We start from the raw sequence: 19,582 nt of genomic DNA on the forward strand, positions 1-19,582 counted from the left end.
TATGTTTGTATATTTTTATTAATTTGTCCTAATTGCCTTGCTGTTAGAATTTCATTGTTGTCAACCAGGTTAGACTGGTTGATGTTATTCAAAAGGGAGTCTACCATTTACTATTAATTTCTTAATATTAATAATTTACTATTAAACTCGAAAACATCGTAATGTTATTACTTCTACACCAGGTAACACCAATTAATACCAACATCGATTTAGAATTACTGTGGCCAATGACATTGAAATTTGCTCTTCCAAAAAGCAGCAGTTTCCCTCTTCTAATACTAGTAATCAAAACTACTTTTGATAGCCTAGAGAAGTATGTCCATTGTTTCACAACGACTGTCCCAAGAGATTTTCGTCTTCTCAATTTCTCAAGATAAACATCCCAGGGTTGTTTTGTTTACTAGAAGGAAATGTCCTTTGACAGCATTTCTTGAATTAATTTCCATTGCACAAAAAGCAGCAAATACTGTTACTGAAGCACAGAATTGGCATGATTTTTTCCCCCCGGCCATTCACGCAAACTGCAAATCAAGCCATTTGCCGCATCCATAGTTGTTGACAGCCGATGGTTGATGATGGATGTATTGTGACGTATTTTGACCTCCGGATTCTGACCTTGCATTCTTGCCACATTTACTGCCTTTCATACCCGTTCAATTTCCTTTCATTATTTCATTCAGATTCCATGATATTTTATATTTAAAACCAGCCTTTATTTCACAGTCACTCTAGTTTTCACTTTTCTAAAATTATCTTACTGATCAAAAGACTTTTCACTCCCATCATGCAATCTCTCATAGTACTTCCGCAGACACAGCGGCGATCGCCAACACATCTACAAATAACCACGCTCTCAGGAGCTGAGGAATGACACAGCTCAGATCCTTTCTAACATCTAGTTTGAGGGCGCACTTCCACCAGAAGCCTTAACAGTCGTGTCAACACCTTGGTCGTAAAACAGCAATGTTCCCGTATTTTTCAAATATTTCTTGGTGAGAAAGCCAGTGATTATTTGTAACCAGAGTCGATTCAATCTGTGAAACTTTGACCAGGAAATAAAAGTTTTCTGTGGTCGAATAAGATCAAAGACGTGTTGTTCCTGTACTACAGATAGAAAAACACAGACGCATAAAATTACAATATAGTATCTTGTTGAAAACTCGGCAAATTTAATGCCACTACGATTCACACCTGATCACTCCCCGTTTTACGTCAAATACAGGTACTATCTAAACATTATCACACAGACTCAGAATACAGAGTCAAATCAATCCATTGATAAGTTTTTGAAAAATTCTTTATTATCCAGTCACATATCTCATCAATTAAAATCAAATTATAGCTGACAGATAATATACATGTAACACTATAGTAACAACATTACCAGGTAAATGTGTATTCAGGCCATTAACTGTCATCGTCAAGGTCATCTTAAAAATAACTAATTATTATAATTAATTTCCACATTATTGTATATACATTGTATGTATGAAACAATAAAATAACAGAACAAACATGTAAAAAAAAAAGTTTCTTGAAATCAAGAATGCGTCACTATTATGAGTATTGTGTATGATGTATAGCTACTACAGGATAGATATAACACACTAAAGCGAGAGGGTCGTCACCTGCGCACGCGTGGGAATTGAGTCCCGACAATAAAAACACACACTAAAAACGCAAAGGTTCATGGGTAGACGCTTGTTTGTAAACAATGACACACTATGGCCATCTGACGCATGCGCAGGTGACGACTCTCCCACTTTAATATTAACATTATCACTTAAGAACACATATTACTCGTATGAATATGTTTCAAAACGCCACAATCGCCGTGCCTCGCCGTGCCGCGCCCTGTTTGGAGATGGGTCTCATCCGACGTACACAACGTACACGTGCGTAATGTCGACAGCGCCACCACACCACCACAGGTATTTCTAAATGAATATTATTAACGCAGTAAATTTGTTTGTGCCATTGGAATACTATAATACTACTACTACTAATGAATGTAGCTGTAGTTTTCGAATATTAGCGTTACCAAAGGTAGATATAGGCATTTAGGCAAAACATGCACTTATATCGTGCCACGCGCTGAATTTCTACTGAGAATTCGAAAAATACAGACGCACATTTTATAAATACTAACGCGGGTACACGAGTTTGTGAAATACATTATAAGAGGTTCTTGTCAGTTTTTTCCCCTCAATGTTCTTGTGTACTCGTCTGGGAACCACTTCGTTTATTTCAACATATAAACCTTGCCATGGTTATCTCCGTGTTTTAACCATGGTTGCGTCATGTGAAGCCATTGTACGAGTTCCATATCCACGCAAAGTGTGGTATGGAGTTGCATGTCGTTATTTGTTTATTTACAATTTGGTGACGTGTTTCCCCGCATCAATGTGATCAATGTGCCTCTTCGAAGTTTGTTCACTCAATGTTAATCACTTACACAAGTTTCAACATAGAATATAGAAGTCCATTGTCATCATAACCCGGATTACTTGTTGACAGAGTTTATTTCATTAGCACTAATATACAGAGCTAAGAGGAATCCTGCCAGCAAAGAAAACAATACAAGACAAAACATAACCAAATACGCATGGTCGATTATTTTGGCAATTTCCCTCCATTCTTGGAGACGTTTGCGTTGAATAGTAGCTTCATCGACATGGAACTCTTTACTGTACGGATGTTGCTCGCATGGCAGTGTATCACTACACAGTGACTCGACAGTCTTGTCTTTCACGGGCTGAAGTTCCACAAAACTGTTTTTCGCATCGTGCATGTTGTTTTCATTTCCGTTTCTAATAGTTATCTGTAGTTTCTTTTGACGTGGCGTGCACGAACTGCACTTGATATGCCAACATGCAATTTTGCTTAAATAGTTGTAGGCCAATTTTCTGAGCCAGGACGGTACCTCGTGGCAATTCGGGCCTTGGAAGTGCATGTGCAGGGTACATGCTGTCATGACGGCTGAAAATATCACTAGTCCTATTAAAATGAAGAAGTAGATTTCTGTAAAGTAAGAAAAAAATAATTATTAGATATAACAAAAGATTACGTCATGCAATTTGACTGGAACATCAAAAATAGTGTACACATTTCATGAGCTATAGCCTGACGACGAAGGTCGCGTGAGTTGCGCCTTCGCGGTGCTCCAATGTCACCAATTTGTTTTCGCGTATCTGTTAACCGACTTAATTAGTTGATTATTAGCTGAATTGCTGTGTTATGTCTGTCATCGTTTAGGCCTATTTGAAGTTTTGGACGGAACTTGGCTCAGTGATTTGGAACTAATTACCAGATAACCGTCGCGATTCTGACAGTTGGTATCCATAGTTATTAATGTAGTGAACGATTAATCAAAAGATATGACGTATTCAGTACTTAGTGTGATTGGCTTTATGATTGAAGGTTACGCCCTAGAGTCTTTTTACTGCTTTGTAATTGGTTAGAGTTTTGAAAATGAATAAAGAGAGTTTGAGTTGGTCTTGGCGAATACTCCACGACAGACGCAGTCGAGAGTCCAGTCCAGGGGCGAGCCTTGAGGCAGTCCAGTCTTGGGCGAGTCTTGGTTCAGCCTTGTGAGAGTCTTGGGGACTTTTCCCCAGGGCGCTGTGTCTTATAGAGTGCTCGATTGACCGACTAAGACGAGAGCTGAAACGTATTTCGTTGTGTGTGCCTTATTTGACTGTAAAGTTAAAGTGACTTTCCAGATCCCGTACCTCAAGGGGACGAGATAGAGAGACGAGACGAGTTTCCCCCCTGACACGTGTGGAGAACCCCGAGAGAAGAGATTTACCCCTGATACCAAACCCAACAGGTCTGATGCCGTTCGGTCAGCGAGGGCCAACTCGTGAGCTCATTGGCTCTGGATACTTACGTAGTTTTGGTATGAACTCCGAGTTAGGTGGCATAAATTCGGTCACAATCGTTAGGAACACAAATTGTGCAAGGATGCTGGTAACACAAAGGGTCACCCTCTCGCCGGAATCCGAAGGCAAGTAGAATCCAACAGCCACCAGTATACACGCAAGGAATGACGGGAATATTATGTTGAATACGTAATACATAGAACGACGTTTCACATGAATGGTGTACGTAATATCCGGGAACGGGTCCAGGCAACACACATAGTATTCAAGGTTTCTTTCAACCGGCATGTGAACTAAGTCCCATTCTCCATTCATCACAAACCGCTCCGTGTTGCTAGCATTGTTTATCACCATGTCCACAAACTTGCCATCGTAACTCCAGGAGGCGAACTTCAGCTTGCACTGTTGTTCATCGAACGGGAAGTACGATACGTCTATGCCACAGGTGGCACTCAAAACGAAGGGTTGGAGAGCCGTGACGTCACCGTTATAGGTGATGATGGCATCCGTTTCAAAATGACGCTCGAATTTTTCGTCAACACTTGAAAAGAAATTCAAAAATGATTCAGGGTGTTATGAAATCCTGTGATTTGACGTATGACAATCTTATGTGTAATCAACTTCAATAAACAGTCACCACGAAAATTCGATCGTTATATGTTGGCTGGGGTGTGGTGGTGATGGGGGGGGGGGTGCCTAAGCAAGAGCTCGTCGCATTACTTGAATCTCGTAGCCATAGTTACTGAAATAGTACATGATATGCCACCCGCCGATACATACCTTCCGAACAGCACGATGTCTGGCTGCCAGATCTCCGTAATAGGGATATGTATCTGTGTAACATTTCCGTACGTTGTGGGATCCCATTGTAAGTATTCGTCCTGCCATGACTAGAATAAATCCATACAGTCATATAGGTTGAACAACGCGGACACTACATATATATGTACGTTTTATTACTAAAACCTGTAATTATCCAAACCGGTAGTGGTTTCAGTTTTAGCGTATTACATAATTGGAAAAATGAAGCAAAATACGATGCAGATTTCCCATATACATCATTATGTAACTGTTACTAATTCATCTTGTAATATTTAGTAAACAAATCTCGATTATATTTTCTAATTAGTTTTAGTATTGATAGACAACCAACAGCGCCAAATTTGCCAAATTAACAAGGTGGCTCGGTATTCTGCGTGCACGCAAAAACAAAACAGAACGTGGCTTGAACTGAAGAACGTCGGTCTAATTAAATTCTACGATATTACATTAAATGTCGATCGGATAATATAATATTTGAGCTCATCAAAATTAAATTGGATAATATTGATTAATTGCCATGACAAACTATCGATACGTGGCTTAATTGAGGAATTCGATTGTATAAATGGCAGCCATGATAAGAATAGAGTGGGTGGAATATTCGGAGATAGCTGAACTATTCAGAAATGTACATACATTTACTAATAACAATGCATAATATTACCAGTAAAAAAACATACATGCAAAAACCACGAAAAGAGTTTAAGTCATATCACAAAATAAGACAGGTTAGACTAAAGACAGTAATAAATTACTGCCAATAAACAAGGACGAACTAATTAAGTTTTCACAGTTTTAATTGGCTTAATATGAAATTGCCACCATGCTTATAAATTATAATCCAAATACCCGTATAGCAGATAGTTATAAATTGTAACTAAGGCGCATGCTCACTACTTACCTGACCAAGCCAGCATTTGATAGTTATTATTTGGTTTTTCTCATCCTGTACAAAGAGAATAAAAATGATTGTTGTTGAAGAGCCGTGACGCAAGCTACAATGATACATCCTAATATTTGTTGCGAATATATCATACTGCAGAATTATGTTGGAGTCTTTGTAAACGCAGGGCGTGATTAGTGGAGATCTTCTTACGCTGAAATATAATTATTTCACGGTTTCATACATACTGGCCATTCTGATCATAACTGGGAGGAAAACTTAAACTGAATATGCGCCCTCTATATTTAAGACAGCACAAGAGCAATACATCAGTAATGGTGACATCAAACCTACATGACGAGAAATGCAAGACAGCCCCCGCTGATGCTATCTCGGGTACAAGTTAAAATCAAAGGTCATACCAAGTGCAACACACCCAATGAATGATAAATATTATAAAGCGGGAACAGCCCACGTGCTTAAAGGTTGTCGCGTAGCGCGTGTTCGATTTCCATGTAAATAAACAAAGTATTTTACACGCGTTGTATACGTACGTCGCTATGAGTCTCATATCGAACAAAACGCTCCGCGACGACCGCCGCCCTTTAATCATAGGAAAATTCGCCCTCACAGAAACGAATTACGCGCACTGAGCTGGGTGTGCGCTGAGTTCTCATTTATCTTTACCTAATCAGATAAACACCCCTTGAGAAAGGGAATGTTATAGATGCTTTTTGGATCGGTAAATTGTTCACTACTGTATAAACAACAAGAAAGATACAAACTCGGCTTCGATGCTTTAGTGTCAACCATTGATTAGAAACAGAAACGATTAGAACCACATTCCAACATTGTGGGTGATTTATGCAAATCATACGATAATTTGATAAACGGGACGCCTGTCGATTTCTATCCAGATGCGTCGAACTAATATTTCATTGATGTGTATCTATCTCTATATAGCTAACTTTGGATCAGCTGACGTGTTGCTTAGACGTTAGATAGATACACTCAATATAACATTTGACATTACACCAGCGTTCGCAGCGCCTGTACCATCTGGATTTGTTGAAGTACTTGTCAATGAAAAATTACACCTAAGTTATTAATAACCTCCCCAGTCAGTTCAGAATCGGTATTATAGGAATTTGAAACACGTCTGTAGATATTTTGACTCCAGCTCGGTTAATCACAATAATGTGACCAAATACATTATTTTAAAGTGTGGTACTAAGAAATACACACATTATTATTACCACCGAATGATAACACGCCGCCACAATTATCAATAGTCTGTGAATGTTTCTGTCAACAAGCCTTCATTATACGTATTTCTCGCATGGTGCCAGCAATATATATTGTTACTATTAAAGCGGGAGGGTCGTCACCTGGGAATTGTGTTCCAAGTGATGATAAAACACACGCTAAACGCAAAGACTCATAGGTAGACGCTTGTTTGAAAACAATGACACGCTATGATCATCTGCGCAGATGACGACACCCCCGCTTTAAGGCGTACCGGTTTCTAACCTTTTATTTGACCTCTAAAAGTTGTAAATTATATCACAGAAAAACAAATTCTACAGTTTGATTAGTTCCATATTTATATAGTGTCTAATATAGTCAAGACAAGTGAACGATGGTCGGGAAGAATTTTGCACTCGGACTTTCTTTTACATGCTGGATATGTGTGCATCTGTCACACTAGTGCTCATTGATTTATAAAACATTAGCAGTAAACAGCTCCAACCAAATGGTATTGTATATACACATTTATTGAAAGTGATTCAGCATACTGAGTCTGCACTAATTAATAATTGTAGTCACTGTCACAGACTAGAAAAACAGCTTATCATTAAGCCTTTCAGTGACTGAACCACGAGTCATTGTCCTCTCTCGGGGTGCGCGCATTTTAGCCTCCAGTAGTCTGGAACGGGGATTATATTCTCTCGTCCGTAAATCTATGATGGGAAACTGCCGACCTTTTGGCCTACAGTGTACTTGAACAACTTCACCAGAAAAGTTATAACTGGACTATTTCGATAGTCGTTAGACTAGTGTGCATCTATTTACGTTAAATAACGAGATCCTGTGTTTAACTGTAGTGCGATGTGTGATTCTGGTCATCCAAATGCATGTAGCCGATCGAACTTACATGGTGGTAGTCATCGCGATATGGACCGTAACACGACATATGCAACCCGTTTAATACGACGACGACCACCAAATATTGTAGTAAAATAGAAGTACTACAATTACGTATTAATTTGTCGATAGACGTGTGTACATACTTTATAACGGGCACTACATACTTTATAACGGGCACTGTGGCAAACATGAAAACTCTTCATAATTATTTCACGTTAAAAGATAAGATGATGTTGTTGAGAAACAATGTAATTCCATGAACAACATAATGTTGATGACGGTGTTTCGACATGTTCAATAGAATTTTGTTCGTTTTGCAAGTTTGAACTGTTTTTTTAAATACCTGAAACTAAATAACATTACGAGAATACCTCAAAGTTTTCACTCAGAAAGTACGCCGCTCATCGACATCCGCTGCGCGTCGGACGATACTCCAGCTGTACCGTCCTCGTGCATACTTTGAGGTATTCTCGTAATAACTTCATATTCTTATTATCACTCCTACTAGAGTTGTATCCGGACTGCCTCGGCTTACTGTTTCCACTCATATCGAAGCAGAAATTGCTCTATCTCGATTAGCAATTTAACCAAGTGAGAAGCCAATTAGCGACGACCTTAGAGTTAGATGACAATATTGTTTTCAAATATCCCGAGGAAGTGTTCTTTGTTCTTCATGTAATGAGGTGTTCATATGCAAGGGATTTTCCACACAAAACGACAAATTCAGCCGAATTTTATTAGCGTCTAGCTTAATGTTACCCAACGGGTCGTTTGGCTGGTAAAGTATATTTTCTCCGATTTGCAGGAAACTGAAAATCCCATTTTTTCAACTTTTCTTTTCTTTCTTTAATTTTGAGCCACATTGAAGCTGACCTCTCTATATAGTAAATATCGGTAGATTAATTGCATTTATTGCATTATCACCTGTACGCCAGCTGACTGTGATTATTTGTAGTGCGATCAGTACAAAGAAAACAGCACCAATATTAATTTTATATGGGCTACGCTTGATTGAGAACTGAAAATCGGTATTTGTCAAAGGATAAATTACTTTCCAGGTCAACTATCATGTTTTAGGGTCATCCTAATTCCCTGATTTGCCCCTATACCGAATTCAGTTTTGAAATCCCCTTACTGATAGTTTTCCACAATATATTCAAATATACAACACAGAAACACTTATACTGGTCTTATTTAAAACAACTAAAACTTACAATGTCCAACATCTGTATCGGAGTGAGTCGATGATTCACCACAATAGGCTTCGATTCGTTTTTCACTGGACGCACGTGGTACTTCGGATAGTGATCTAATAAATCACTAACAAGGATAGCACCATATTCAGAAGAAGTCACTTGTCCTGAAAATAAATGGAAAAAAAAATAGAACAAATCCGTGACTTTATAATAATTATTAATACACATATAGTTTTTTTGTGATTAGCGACCTGTGGTATAGCCTGGATATCATATTGAGACGTTAAATTTAATGTTAATGTGCAAAGCCAAAATTTAGTTCCGTTAATTTGTATTAAGATACAACTAATCGACTGAAACAGTGAAAGAAGTTATATAGGAATCTTTCTCTATAGAGGGCGTATATCCACATTCTCGTCACGTGTGAATATGTTGTAGTGTTAATACATATAATAGTATTTCTGATCGGTTATCTTTACCTCGGAATGTCATGTACTGCACGTACGGTTCCCTTAGGTGTGATGGGGTCCAACAATGTCATAATGGAAAAGCAGACAGTTACTATGACGGGGATATAAATGATGACGATCCTCCTGGGAGGTCTTGTCTACAACATTACTTCAGAACTAAGTAAATTGATATTTGTTGGTAATCGTAATTTGCCAATCTGGGGACAAGAATGATATCACTGCCTCTAACGTTTGATAATACGTCACTCTAGCTACACATGTATTTAAATATATTAGAAAACACGTCGAAACCAGAAAAGTTTTAGTCAACTTTGATCGCAAATGGCAAACTCGTACTGATATCTTAGTTGAATAAATTCGTCACGATGGATGCACCGCGGGAAACAGTTTTAATGGCTCATGTGATGAGAGGAATACTCAATCGAAATATTGGCATTGTTATACATACTATTATGAGCTTGATAATGTGTTCAATGTTACCATCGGGAGTGCGATGTTAATTTACACTACCATAGGGAGACATATGTACTACTAATATATATAATTCATTCTCAGACGTAAATATAAAATAAAAAAAAAATGAAATGTACACTAGATGTAACCGGAAACGCTGCGCTACCCATCGTTGTCACGTGACTAAAATATGAATACATCCTGTCTATGAAAAATGCACAGGCAGATCGTGCAAACCTGTATAATATGAACAACATTCGTATTTTCGATGCTAAGGGATTCGATTTTAAACATAAACCCATGATATCATATTTTTTTACATTATTTTGCCTTGTCTTCAAGGGCTGACTGGTATTCCACGCTACGCAAAAACACACATACGTAATAAAAGACAACCTAATAGAAAGACACCACCAGGAGCGTCATCGCACTCACATTAACTAGTCATTGCCAGTGATACAATTTCGTAACTTAATCTGCATGTGGCCAAATGCTAGAAAACATACAACAAAAAAGTATAACCGATTGAAGAACCATTCCATCTAATTTAGGTCTTGGTAGAATTAGAAACAAATTGATATTTGAAGTTTTAAAATATGGCGTCTAATCTTTATCATGAACCAAATTATTACTGAATGTCTCAAAGGGGCGCATGATACACCAGTCGGCTATTTTTGATTATGATCATTTGAACTTGGTATTGATATACAAGTATGTAACTTCTCTCAGATTCTGAATGACAATGCTTGAAAGATGTCGGAACATCGGTTGATGAGATTTCATATTAGATTTGGAGGCAAGCAATAGTCGCCAGCTGGTTAAATCTCAGACAACTGATACAAGTTGTCTGAGGTTAAATTAAGTATATGCTCAAGAACTGATTTCAGACGGATTGTCTGATATGGTGAGCAAAATTTAACTGACTTGCGAAATTTTGCTGACCAATCACCCCTGCCATTGCAAGTCACACTCTAGAAAGGACATGCTCATATTGAATTTGTAGAACGGACACGTATTCCATTTGGAAGCTCTGCTGTTTTGTTTCTTGTTAGAAAACCAATTCTTAGTAGTGATGACTTTCTAACTCATCAAATACTAGTAAAATATTACATATGTGCTGTGAGACATCCTTTTCCCGAGAAAAAACAAATGTAATCACGGCCCACAAAGTGAAAACTAAGCCCACACAATTGGCTATATTAGCCTTACGCGAACGTAATCACCGCGCCCACTTCAAAAATAGTAATGAACAATCACGCTACTAATGACGTCTACGTTAAATCTATAATTGGTTATTCAGTACTTGTGATCAATCTTCTAAACGCGTGTGTACTGATGACCATAAATATAGTCAGACATGACAGGCAGCGAGGGGCTTTTTTAACCAATTTTATCTAAGTATCTAATACAGATATGCTTTTATTCCCAAATAATGTCATGTTAATTTGACAAATGAGCACAGAAGATCGAGTAGACTCTGACAACATCAAATGCATTTAAAGATTTGTTTGATTTGTTTTGAACTCACTCGTGTGATAAACGCACACTGTTTGTTTCTTAGTTGACGATTTCATTCATCGTCTATGTCCCACAGTTCACACTGCTCATGGGACGCCATCTGATTTACAATAATGTGCGATGCAAATACTCCAATGGGTTGAAAACTCTTAATTTATCCATAACGACGGTAGTAACTTCCAATTTGTCAGTGACTAATATACTAGTATTATCTATTTATTAATCAAACTAACTAAAAACAAAGATGAATAAAATGACAGCATACTGCGATATTGCCAATTACGTGACACCTGGTGAAATTTAGTATTTATTTCTTGACTAATCAAGAATAAATTCCATTGAGCAAGAGACAGCTGGAGGCTGAAGGAGGTTTATTTAACACTAACACAAGAACTACAATCTTGCGCTGTATTTTTTGGTATGACAACGCTTTTTTAAAGGTTTAATTTATTTTTGGTTAGTACTAGTGTTCGAATATTAAATAATATTCTGCGTTCCTACATGTTAGCTGGTATTGATTTTTAAAATTATTACCAGAGTTCATGCCACTCAATTATGAGTCATACGATAATGAACTGTGGACTGTATCAGTAGTTTGATAACTGGTGGTCACGTGACATTACTGTAACCGTTTAACATTTTTTCCTTCTATATAAAACGACCACAGGTTATTATACCGATGAAATCAGCACCTGTCGGTGAAATCAGCACCTGTCGGTGAAATCAGCACCTGGCCACGTATACAATGAAAGACGGCGCAAGTACAAGACATTTTTTCAAACATCATATCTCACATTGAAGATGACATTTAATTATATAAATATTGTCTGTTATTACATCTAAATATGAATTTTATATAATTATTTTTATTTTCGTAGTATCGAAAAACACATCTTAGAATTACTAGTCAGTTAGTATGTTCCCAATTTGAATGGAAATGAACACGCTCATTTCAAACAATAGTTGTAACTTGTTTCTATTGTTATCAAAAGTTCAGGCAGGTGCGGAGTAAACACTAAGAGGTGAAGCTTATAATAAAAGGTGTGTATATATCTATATATGCGGCATTTTTTACTCAATTATAAATATAATCACAGCCAAGAAACCATTTCATAGTTTAGGTAATATCACAGTGGTTTGAAATCGAGCTATTACAAAACCTGGTCACGATAATTTAACTTTGCCACGATTATACTTGTGTTTATGCTGAAACTGAATTTAGTGCGGGAAAAAATCTGACACTCAACGGATTATTTGTGTAGGTGACACTAATTATGCCCGGTATATACGCACTTTTCTAATATCGAAAGCCCACTGTATCAAATCAATCATTGCTTTGCCTACGTTATCTATAGATATCGCACGAGGTAAATTACATCAGTATTTTAATGGCATTTTCAATAGGAATAATTACACATGAATTCATCACAACCTTTTGAAGTAAAAAAATATTTATATTAGACGGCAGTGTCATTTTTTTCTTATTAACAGTTAGTCACATAATTATGAATTTAGTTCATAATTTAATTTTAGAAATCTTGCGTGATGTGTCAGTCAATATGAATACACTTCATTAACCAACGTCTAGTAATTGCATTAGGCTTTCGACTCTTCGACAGATTCAAGTCGTTCGAGATTTCATGCTGACTTTGTTGAGCGAATTAACCATCAGTCATAATAATTTGCTTTTGTATTTCAATAAAATCAAATGAAGAAAAGTATTATCACGTTATATTCGTTACCTAGGAGATTTAAATAACAAACACAATATGGCTGATACTCATATCTGGTTTCCATATTGAGGTCGATGTTCGAACATGGCGGAGTCAACGCACACCCATAAGGCATAATTATATAACATATATTGTCGTCAAATATATCCATCATCACTGACTTGAAATATATCTTTCGAATTGTATCGGAATGCCAAGATGAATGGCCATTGCTCACGATACATAAATTATAAGACACATGTCGAATCTGAAGCAGATAGATCGCTATCGCTACAAATGCTGATTCATACATTGATCCGTATGTGTAAGTACGTTCACTAACGACCCAGTTATATATATATATATATATATATATATATATATATATGTTCATTCGTTTACGAGGAGACATACATCTGGTTATAATCATCATGGTACGAAGTATAATATTACTAATAGTTTTCAACATTATTGTTTTTAAATATGTGTATACTCACTGTACACATTAAGACATATGCGCAGAATTGTAAATAATCATGGACGATGATTCCATTTTAATATGTTATAATCAACGGTTTTAAAATATACATATTGGCCAATTTCGTTAAAACCTATAAGATAACTGTAATTATTTTATTCAGTTGACTAAAGATAATTAAAGTGGCTTCAAACGCTTTTATTCATTATGATTCACCGTAAACTTTATCATTGATTATTTACTATACGCGATGTCAATAGAAGACATTGTACAATATTTAAAGCTGACATAACTATAAAGCAAAACTATATTTATTTTAATAACGCAATCATGCAATATAACTACAATTAAAAACTACAATATTACAGACCAGTTAAAGTGTCATGAACATTTGCTGATTTATTTATTACCATGGCGAGAGAGGCCGTTATGAATTTCAAATAGCTATACGATACATGATATATACTAATTATTGTGTCAGGTGAAATATACACATGTGTCACCATGCAATCCTATAAAGCAATGTCACTGAATAATTCATTCACAGTGGCAGAAAGACAACTAACAATTTGAGTACAACAATCAACTACAGTAATGTAACAAGAAATAATAGTCGTTATTGTCAGTCATTTTGCATACTCATTCTTATATGAATTTGCTAAATTTGGTAGAACACATATATTTTAGATGAAAGCAACATTTCGTGACATATTATGAGGAATGATTATGTATTACTCAAATATATGCACTTAAAACTATTGCACAACAAGACCTCTATTTGTATATATCAATGGATGACGGCAAAACTAGTCTGATATCAAATCGGATATGGTGAGCTGTGCACACGTGGTGTCACGTGGTTTGTTAAGTTACAATGACGTGTTTATTTCTTATTGAATAATCGAATAAATAACGCGTAAAATAAATAATAATAATACTAAATACTGATTTTGAAATCCGATATTAATAACGAATGTGGGCGACCGTCCTTTTGACATTATGTATTTTACCATCAAGATGTTTACATATAAAACTATATATTTATGGACATATTAGAAGTAACATATATACTGGTGATTTGAGCAGAAATAAACTTGAATCACGTAATAGTGTAACTGAATATCAGATCAGATGTATTAAGTATGAAATTGAAGGATTGATTGATCACTGATAAGTGAATAAAAAGAGAATGTAACTGACTGTGTTTTTGATGCATTATTTCATTAAATATTGACATTTAACTGCAATTCGTCAATGTATACTACGTTTGTATAATCAATCCTCGCATATTAAATATACATCTTTGCGTACTTTAATATTAAAGATTCTGTAAATGGCACAATCGTACATAACCACATTTTTATACATATAAAGTTTGTTTGTTTGTTTGTTGTCGGAAATATGCGCACTGTCAGATTTTAGTTTCTGTGCACGGGGTTATGTAGGTTAAATTTGCATCACCACTTTGAAAATGTGTGAGGTACCATTCCAAAAGCAATATATACACCGTCAAATGTTTAGATTGTGGATGGATAATGAAAAATTAAGAATATGTAAGTGAAAAGGCGTCCTAACTCAAATCGTGTTAGTCCTATGCACATATGCACTCACCACTAAGTTAGGGCGCTTCGTTTTCCTTGAAGGTCAAATACAACGTAGGTATAAAGAATAGGACCTCCCAGTACTCTCAAAATAAATATCTACTTTAATATATCATATTTGTCCAGCTGAAACATAGTCATTTAAACAAATTTAATGTATTTAGCATATTATGTGAAAGATAAACCCCAGCGACCTTTCCACGCTTCGATACCGAAAAATAAACTTGCTATACGATTCCTGTTCCGTCTACTATAAATTTGCATATATTCACCAAATCATGTAAGGCAAGATGTCAGTACCAAGGGTCACTTGCTTGAATATTTAATAAATTACATGACCATATTTGTCAACTGGCGGGTGATTCAATTTCCGGAATCATATAGGCGTTTGATGTTGTCGTATTTCTGTTTGCTCTTCTTTTCGTATTTCTGAAGTCGCAGTAAATCAACGTACAGTTTTGTACAATTAATACAGTAGTATTAAGAACATACTGAAACCGTATTTTCGTTCACTGGCACATTTATCGGCGATAAGATGATGTTTTCTCGTAGGGAGATCGAGACGAATGGATGATGTGTGCAATTCTTTGTCGGAGATTGCATAATATTGCATTATAATTTTGAAGCGCAGCAGGAATGCGCACTCCGAAATGAGGACTCCCGACAAATATACCCCGTTGTCGAAACAAACTCAGATTGTCAGTATATCTACTGATGACTACTGCCGTATACGTTTATGCAACTTGCGTGTATCTGGTCATCGTATTGGCAGGAGTTACTGTAGACAGAAACAAGAACTAGTCGTCAAGGTGTTGCCAAGGTTGCAACAGATAACTTGAACGTTTTGAGAAAATGCCGCAAACTGTCTTGTTATGATGTGATATCTTGACACATTCATCTACTGATGTAGGGATACAGACTCAAAGAGTTAAACGAGGTGCACTGAACAGCTTAGAACTTCCACCAAACGGCGAAGAATTGATCTTTCGAAAAACTCGACAGACAATGGAAACGAAAATGAACTATCCACTCCGCCAATGTAAAACTTTCCGCTCATTGGGTGGTATAATCAAGCAACATATAGTAGTGAGAATTTAGGGAAAGATTCGATAGACTCGATTAACGATGACGCCGATTGAAATTGTGTTTACTTCCTCCTTATTGAAATAAGGACGTATTAAGAACGTGAATAAATACGTTACAGTTCGTCCAATTTAGACCACCGACGCGTGTATAACAACATTACACAAATGTGTGTTAGAGTGTCCGATATCATATTAAATCGTCGACTAGGTAGTCGCGTATCGTTTTCACCAGTGTACGCGTGCGCAATGACAAAAATTGATCGCTCGCAAGCGCAGATAGAACAATAGCCTTGGTACCCACTATTACTAGTTATGAATATATATGTCCCTGTTGATAACACAACGTTTGGGCAATCGTTAACACAGTGATGATCATTGAGCGACATTCGCATTCTGATTGACAAAAACAGATGCTACCACAGTGCGACGGTCGCCATAGTAACCATTATTTATGTTGCAAACAAACTTGAATGTTTTAGTTTCGTCATTGCAAACAAATACAATGCTTTACTAAACTTAGTACGTTGTTTCACAGGCGGATTATAAGCGCTCACCGTTATCGCCTTGCGGGGTCACAGCGCGATAGAGAGCCACCTAGTATTCAAATGACTTGTGGTAATATGTTGAAGCTGATCAAATAGATTTTTTGGTGCTAATAGTAAAATGTTATTCACATGATTTTTTGCTAAGGGTTAAATTGTGTGTTAGCTGCGGGTTTTGGTATTATGCAAATGAGCAAATGCGCGTTAATCGCCATACAGCACGCGTGTGAACTTCAAGTAAATTAACAATACTTTTTTTTCAAGCGTCGTATCGTGGGACCCGTATAGTATACGACGCGGCGCTACGACTATGGTGCATTAATATCTGAATGACCATAGTTCACACTGCATAAATAGTACAATACTTCCCTTAATCCCCAGAAATAAATGATATATGAATAATTAAAAAAATATATTAATTATCAATACAATCTTTACAATCAGATATGAAAAAATATATTAATAATAATATTAATAATCACGTCAGAAGATACCCACAGTAAAGTTACTGCGTAGAGCTTTTCGCCCGTGGTCACAGAGAATATAATTCCCACTTCACATACGCAATCGATCGTATGGTTGCCTAGAATTGTTGCTTTTAATGACATCTAGGAAACAACTAGTTAAGTCAATATTTACACACACTTTTGATTAGATACAATATATTCATAATATTGATCTCAGTTATATCATTATTAAGTATAATATTAAATTATTAAAATATTTATATAAACACTTTCGCCTTAACGTTTGCTTTAGATGGGCTTCAGTTCAATACATGTTTGTAGACACAGGTGGTACCCGCAAATATGAAATATACATAGTGCACGCACAATGAAATGATACGCATATTTCAACTGCTAAGGCGTTGTGTAACAGAGAGGCTAGGGTTAACACAGTCATGAACTATAGGCACATGATGGTACATCAATGCGATTAATACGCCGTGACGTAACAGTGCTGTGTCGAGTCACACATGGTTATATGTAACACATTCCCTCGAGGGACTGTGTGTGTAACAATTTGTAGACCCTTATCAATGAATCGTTTGACTTTGACGTTTTATAGAAACAGTGGATCTATCACAGGTATCGGATGTATGTGAACCTTGCTTAAGTGTTGTCGATATTTAGGCAATCTCAAGAGACTAAGTACTGAGAAAAGAATTACGAGCGAGATAAGTATCGATAATGTTGTTTATATCCTGGGCATTACGCTGAGAAGAACGTTGTATGCAAAAGTGTAGCGATGACTGTTTCCCGCCAACTGAACCATCGACTACGATATAAGTAAATGACTTACCAAACAAACAGAGAAGTGTTATGATGCGACATAGAGTTAACGCCATATTACTTGCGTTCGGGCAGACACTGTCGACGATCGCTGAAGTCTGTTGTCCCAACAAGTAGATCTACAAAAACAATAAATACACAGATGGGGGAATTATGTAAATGTTAATGCGTTAAAGGGCCCTTTAACTTCTTCAAAATGTATAATATGGTGGTGTTCGATTTATAGTCACGCGACAACTATTATTTCCCAACTTTGCTTAACACTTATTATGTTACATATTATATTAACTGAGGACGGTAGGAGACTTTCTGTCAGTTATTATCAATTCAGCCGTATATGTGTAAATAAATGTGTAATGGCAATATAATGGTCACCAAGGGAACGGTAGATCGTGGCTGACAGAAAAATCAAATTCATGATTAAGTTGTGTGCAGAAAAATCGATTGGGCGATTCAGCATTTTTTTATAATTGTAATTTAGCATATATTCAAGCACTTGTCTTGAGCGGCACGTAGGCCAGAAAGCCATTACGTACTTAGGTACCATCCGTTTCACACTGGCTACAGCAATTATCAGTTTTACAAAAGATCATTGTCTGCAACATAATGCGCTGTTAAACGTGTACGTAATGAAAACTATAATTAGTTTAGTATTCGACTCTCAGGATTATTAAAATAAGGACCATCTCAAGACTAGGGTATCCCATGATGGCCGAACAAAGATAACATATATATATATATATTTCTATTCTTAAATTACCGAATTATTGTGTCGGGCATAAAACGATCTCTAACTTATATATTAACACTCGAGAGAAACATATTATGTTGACATTGCTACTAATAACAACTAACCCACGCTTTACAAAACACCTATTCAAGTAGAGAGATATAATCCAAATGTATCTTTAACATTTCACTAGTTGTACCAACCATGTTAATCTTTAAAAAAATGTGTGCTCAGTGGTTAACCTTACAGACTGAAGAATCGGCGGTCTTTCTGTGTTGGAACATGGGGGAAAAACACTGCTCGGTCTTGTTAGCACGCGTATATATTGTAATCTTTTATCGGATCGATATAGGATTTGCTACCAACTCTGCGAGATCCCGTGGGTGTGCGCGCTCGTCTCGAAAGTCATTATCATAAATCCTCCAAGTGGTTTGCTTAAATTTACATTCCCATCTCGAAGACAATGTTGAAGTTACAAATTTGATTTGAGACTGCAATATTTACAGCAAATGATATAAAAAGTGATCGTCGTCAAATTACGTACGCTATGCTACAATAGTTAATCGCACCCACTGAGCATTGGGTTCACAGAGATTAATGAAAAGTGAAAAATATTCCAATATTCAAATCCAATTTAAAAATATAGTATAAAGCTGTGATGTCATTATCCATTTTAATTATGTCAAAATCCCCCGACAGATTGAAATGTTTCTATTATGAATTTCTATGACGTAATTGCGCAATGAATAATGAAAGAGTTTGGTAGATTAG

General features: G+C 36.5%; 1 protein-coding gene across 1 annotated transcript; it reads right to left on the bottom strand.

The window, feature by feature from the left end:
• Positions 1-1,279: 1,279 nt before the first annotated feature.
• Positions 1,280-18,190, bottom strand: LOC144342567 (neuronal acetylcholine receptor subunit alpha-10-like). The gene is made up of 7 exons (XM_085506736.1): positions 18,092-18,190; positions 8,949-9,094; positions 5,605-5,649; positions 4,662-4,771; positions 3,890-4,422; positions 1,784-3,021; positions 1,280-1,628 (listed from the first exon to the last, which is right to left on the bottom strand). Exons 1-6 carry the CDS (start codon positions 18,135-18,137, stop codon positions 2,504-2,506), a joined length of 1,398 nt encoding a protein of 465 aa, XP_085362862.1. The 5' UTR covers positions 18,138-18,190; the 3' UTR covers positions 1,280-1,628; positions 1,784-2,503.
• Between the last annotated feature and the right edge of the window lie 1,392 nt (positions 18,191-19,582).

This window comes from Saccoglossus kowalevskii, chromosome 13, assembly GCF_978046115.1.
Source record: "Saccoglossus kowalevskii chromosome 13, keSacKowa6.1, whole genome shotgun sequence".
NCBI classification, from domain to species: domain Eukaryota; kingdom Metazoa; phylum Hemichordata; class Enteropneusta; family Harrimaniidae; genus Saccoglossus; species Saccoglossus kowalevskii.

Coding starts and splice junctions, on each gene's coding strand:
- LOC144342567 (XM_085506736.1), bottom strand. CDS start 18,137: ATGGCGTTAACTCTATGTCGCATCATAACACTTCTCTGTTTGTTTG. Junction 4,423..4,661: donor GACATCGTGCTGTTCGGAAG/GTATGTATCGGC, acceptor TTTCTTTTCAAG/TGTTGACGAAAAATTCGAGC. Junction 3,022..3,889: donor GGAGTTCATACCAAAACTAC/GTAAGTATCCAG, acceptor CTTACTTTACAG/AAATCTACTTCTTCATTTTA.